Below are 5,000 nucleotides of genomic sequence, written 5' to 3' on the forward strand. Positions count from 1 at the left end.
TCATTTCTGGGTAACAATTAAGTACTTTACTGTGATTGTTTTCAATTCAAATGGTCAAAAAGAAACCAAAATTGCTTCTTAGCAAAGAGCAATTTCTCAAGCACTAATTTTGCCAGTATGGTCTGGGAGTGGTCTGAGTGGGGAGGGGAAAACTGAAAAATAGCTGTTATTGGCAGACCGACCGATCTCTTTCTTATTGGCCTATTAACTAATTTACCGCCTGGTGTTGTCAAAACAGGCTGGAATTTCAAACAACTCTTACACTAAAATGGCATTATATCAATTTTCACAGTTTCACAATATTATTCCAACCTCATAGTGTGGAAATATAGAGTATATAAAACACAGGAAAATCAAATTGTGGACTGCACTGGACTGCACTTTAACACAGCTAAGCAAGCTTTTGCTAGCTCAATTCTATCCTCTATGCACCACTCACAAATAGCCACAGTCATATTGTTTTGGTGACGACCCCAAAATATTTCCCACAATGGACCTGACCTGTAACCTTTGACCTGATAGGACCCAGAGATACTTGACCCCATTTTAATCTGCATATTACAAAACCCCGTCCCCTCTGCTCTAGCTCCCTTAACCCCTGACCCATCCTGCCCTGGCATTCAGTTGAACTAAGAACAGAGAGAAAAAGAGAGAAAGAGGTAGAAAGAGGTAGAGAGAGGTAGAGAGAGGTAGAGAGTTTTGAGTTCTGGTACAGTCCAGCTCTCCCTGTTACACAGAGGCCTGTCCTTAGTGATTGTTCAGCCACACAAAGAGAGTGACAGGGCTGACAGGGCTGCCTAGCTCTGGGGTTGGGCCTGCTGCTGTTTAGGCTGGTCATGGGAGGGTTGAAAAGGCACAGTGACTGAATGAAACTTTTAAAGTTTTAAAATAAACTGTTACAATGTTAGATTGTTCTGTAAGATGGCTCGCAGGATGGGTATCGGAAGAACCCAATGGGAGTGTTTGACAGTGGAAGTAGGGCAAAACACGTACACAGGCAGACATCCAGTGATTGAGACTGAAGCAAGGAGGGGATTTCAGCACCATCACACTCTCTGAGATTGTGAGAGAAATGTCCCAGTTTTATCTCTGCTGGCATGGCAGGGCTGAGTCTATCATAACAAACACAGTAGCACCCAGGAGTACCAAACAGAAACAGCCATAAACCCCTCAGGACAAACAGATTCTGATCACTTCCTGTCTGTCTGATGATGTTACAGCCCCGGGTCAGGGGACTTCCTGTCTGACAGTTAGAGAGGGTTTCACTCAGTGGTGGAAAAGGTACCCAACTGTCATACTTGAGTAAAAGTAAGGATACCTTCATAGAAAATGACTCAAGTAAAAGTGAAAGTCACCCAGTAAAATACTACTTGAGTATCAATATACTTAAGTATCAAAAGTAAATGTAATTCTAAAATATACTTATGGATAAATAATTTAAAGTTCCTTATATTAAGCAAACCAGACGGCACAATCTTAATTTACGGATAGCCAGGGGCACACTCCAACACTCAGACATAATTGACCAACTAAGCATTTGTGTTTAGTGAGTCTGTCAGATAAGAGGCAGTAGGGATGACCAGGGATGTCCTCTTTATTAGTGCGGGAATTGGACCATTTTCCTGTCCTGCTACTCATTCAAAATATAACGAGTACTTTTGGGTGCCAGGGAAAATGTATGGAGTAAAAAGTACATTATTTTCTTCAGGAATGTAGAAGTAAAAGTTGTCAAAAATATAAATAGTAAAGTACAGATAACCCCAAAAAACTACTTAAGTAGTACATTAAAGTATTTTTACTGAAGTACTTTACGCCACTGGTTTCACTCAGTAGTTAACTAGAGGGTGCGGCTTTCTCAAGGTACTGATTATCACACACACAACCGGGCAGGGCAACAGTGTTTTGCCACAAAAACTCTCAGAACACACACATACCAACAAACAAACACACACACACACATTCAGCACACACACACACACACGCACACACACACACACACACACACACACACACACACACACACACACACACACACACACACACACACACACACACACACACACACACACACACACACACACACACACACACACACACACACACACGTACAGTGGTAATCAAATCAGTAATTCTGTGATCTGGTCTCTCTCCTATGGAGCCGTAGTGTCTGTCTGCTGTTTTTTTACCCTTCAAATAGGACACTTCGAACCTGGGAAACTAGGTGTGTGCACTCTATGCAATCCATGTGTGCATGGCCTCACCAGGGCATGAGTCTGCCTATCCTGGTCCACTTGCTCTTGGTGATGAAGAAGCCGACAACAGGGTCGCTGACAGCGCCCCACGCCTTCCCTATGAACAGAACCATGGAGGCCTGGAACGGGTTGATCTGAGGAGGAGAGAACGGAGGGATGTAGTTAGAAGACACAGATAGAGAGAGAGAGACAGAGAGAGACAGAGAGAGAGAGAGAGGAAGAAGAAACACACACAAACACACAGATGTGTTACCTGGGCGACATCCAGCAGATAGATCTGGAGGAAAAATGCTGTAGCGCTGCCGGCCACCTGATTGGGTGCTCCTCCAATGGCGAAGCAGAGCTTACTGCAGACAGACAGCTTCTGGTCCAACACAGTCTATGGATGAAAAACAACAAGAAACATTGGAGAGGGTTACAAGTCAGTTACAGGTTTCATGAAGTGCAATATCTGAGAAATAGGCAAATAAATGATTTGCAAAGCCTATGAGATACAGTTGACTGCTGTGCCTTTCTTTACCGTGTAAAGACAACAACTCTGTTTGTTAGCCATGGATATGTAGCCAAAATATAAGCCTCAGATAAGATACAAGCAGAAGTGATTTACAAAATAATTCAGAACCACAGAACCGGAACTCTATCTTCAGAATTCTATTTTCAGATGCTATATTGTTGTCCATTGTGATGTCAGAGCGAGTGAATCACACAGTGCCATTCAGATGACAGTCGATACAGACGTGTGACCTCATGTCTCTCTCTCTCTCTCTCTCTCTCTCTTACAAAGCAATGTTACAGAAACTCCTTTCATATGTAACTTCATTAATTACGAATCATAAGTTACCAAACCTGTTCTCAGGAATGGATAACTCAAGGGATCCCTTCAGTCTCCACAAATTTGGGAAAATCTGTCTAGTTCACTGCTTTTATTACATATGTTTATTTTGTTATTGTGTGTTGACTAATATTGTTTAATAGATATATATGTGTATGTTTTATAATTCTGTTTTTATTGTAATGTATACAGGGCTCTCTTATAAAATAGATGTTTAATCTCAATGTGACTCCCTGTTTAAATAAAGGTTAAATGTAAAAAATAAAAAATAGGCCTCCACGACTCATTTCCGTGCATAGTGGATGAAATGTGGTTTCACATATGAGATCTATCTAGGCCTTCTTCCCCACCACTATTCTCCATCTACATTCCCCTCTTCCCCCAATCATCACTCTCCCCTAATGTATCTCCTCTCCCCTCAGATAGTATTTAAAGTTCCCCTGTGGTGTAGGTGCCAGTTGATGTGAGGGATACAGGATCAGACAGAACACCCCTCCCTGCTGTTTAGACTGTGGTGATGTCAGGAGACACTTGGGCACACAGCACAGCCTGTTCCCCTTATAGACAGATCCACAGGACACCACAGAGACAGACAGAAAGGATGCCGGAACAGTGTTTCCACTGCTATAGAGGTATACCGCCCCTTGCTAAAAACGTGTGTGCACGCATGTGTGTTCAAGTCTGGTCCGTGCTATCTGGGATCCTTGGGACGTCCCTATCCCATTGAAGTTGACATATAAAATGGTTAAGGTTATGGTTAGGGTTATGGGTAAGGGGAGGGATTAAGGTTAAGGTTAGGGTTTAGGGTAGTGATGTCCCAATGATACCGCACTCACACATGAAAGAGCAGACAAGCTGCCAGCCTCCTGGAAAGTCCAATATTTACGACTGTATTATGAACAGTTCAGCGACAGATATGGAAACACACACTGCACGGACCAAAGCACAACAGCATATGATTAAACGTCTAACCTCCTCTCTCCTTCTGTTTATACATCTCTCCACTTTCTTTTTTATCTTTTTTAATCTCTCTCTCTCTCTCTCTCTCTCTCTCTCTTTCTCCCTCTCTCTCTCTCTCTCTTTCTCTCTCTCTCTCTTTCTCTCTCTCTCTCTCTCTCTCTCTCTCTCTTACTCTCTCTCTCTCTCTCTACTAACCGTTGTTGTTTCCATACAGTACGTTGTGTCCGGTTTAGCCCACCGCCTACAGCTATAGGCCTTTCAGGCGTTGTGAAAGAAAGAAATCACCAAAACAGCCACCGACTAACCACAGACCGAAGCCCATCAAAACACACTGTCATTATCTGGCTGATGACATTTTATTGTCCTCTTTCTTCTCCTCATGAAAACATTGATGGATTCCAGAATGACAATTACCAGGAGGGAGCTGTGTAATTATTTAAACACAGCAAGACTAGCGGGTCAGAGTAAGTAAAGAGTAGCATGTGGATCAACTTCATAAGTCTCGGTCTGGCCTATGGTGGTCTAGTGGTCTAGGCTGCTGCCTCCGGATCACATGTACCACCACAGCATGGGTTCCAATCTGGCTCACTGCTATTTCAGCACTCTCTATCTATATTTCCCACTGTTGCTCCTCTATCCAATAAAACACGTACTTCAAAAAAAACTATTGGTCTCTCCTTCAAAACTCTCAGTATATACTCCACTCTCATCCCCTCACTCCAATTATATTTGAATGGGGAGATTAGAAGAGTATTTGGTGTCACGAGAGAGAGAATGCTGGTTAACTGATGTTGGGTAAAAAATACTGTCTATACACGGTCTGTACCAGATCAGTGATGTCTTGGTTCAATATCAAGTGTATCTATTACTTTTTACCCTCATCTGCACTACAGCTAGGAATATAGTTGGGCTTGACGTCACTGTTTGTATCCCCACAACAAATTCCACATTGAGGG

At 42.7% G+C, this 5,000-nt stretch overlaps 1 protein-coding gene across 1 annotated transcript in view; it reads right to left on the minus strand.

The window, feature by feature from the left end:
* LOC112217807 (major facilitator superfamily domain-containing protein 2B) overlaps positions 1 to 5,000 on the minus strand; it is a 33,750-nt gene that overhangs the window by 25,364 nt on the left and 3,386 nt on the right. The window contains exons 3-4 of the mRNA XM_042300883.1: positions 2,506 to 2,631; positions 2,262 to 2,386 (exon numbers count right to left, since the gene is read on the minus strand). Coding sequence (XP_042156817.1) covers positions 2,262 to 2,386; positions 2,506 to 2,631 — 251 coding nt within the window. The remainder of the gene's footprint in view (positions 1 to 2,261; positions 2,387 to 2,505; positions 2,632 to 5,000) is intronic.

This window comes from Oncorhynchus tshawytscha, linkage group LG18 (assembly GCF_018296145.1).
Source record: "Oncorhynchus tshawytscha isolate Ot180627B linkage group LG18, Otsh_v2.0, whole genome shotgun sequence".
NCBI classification, from domain to species: Eukaryota; Metazoa; Chordata; class Actinopteri; order Salmoniformes; family Salmonidae; genus Oncorhynchus; species Oncorhynchus tshawytscha.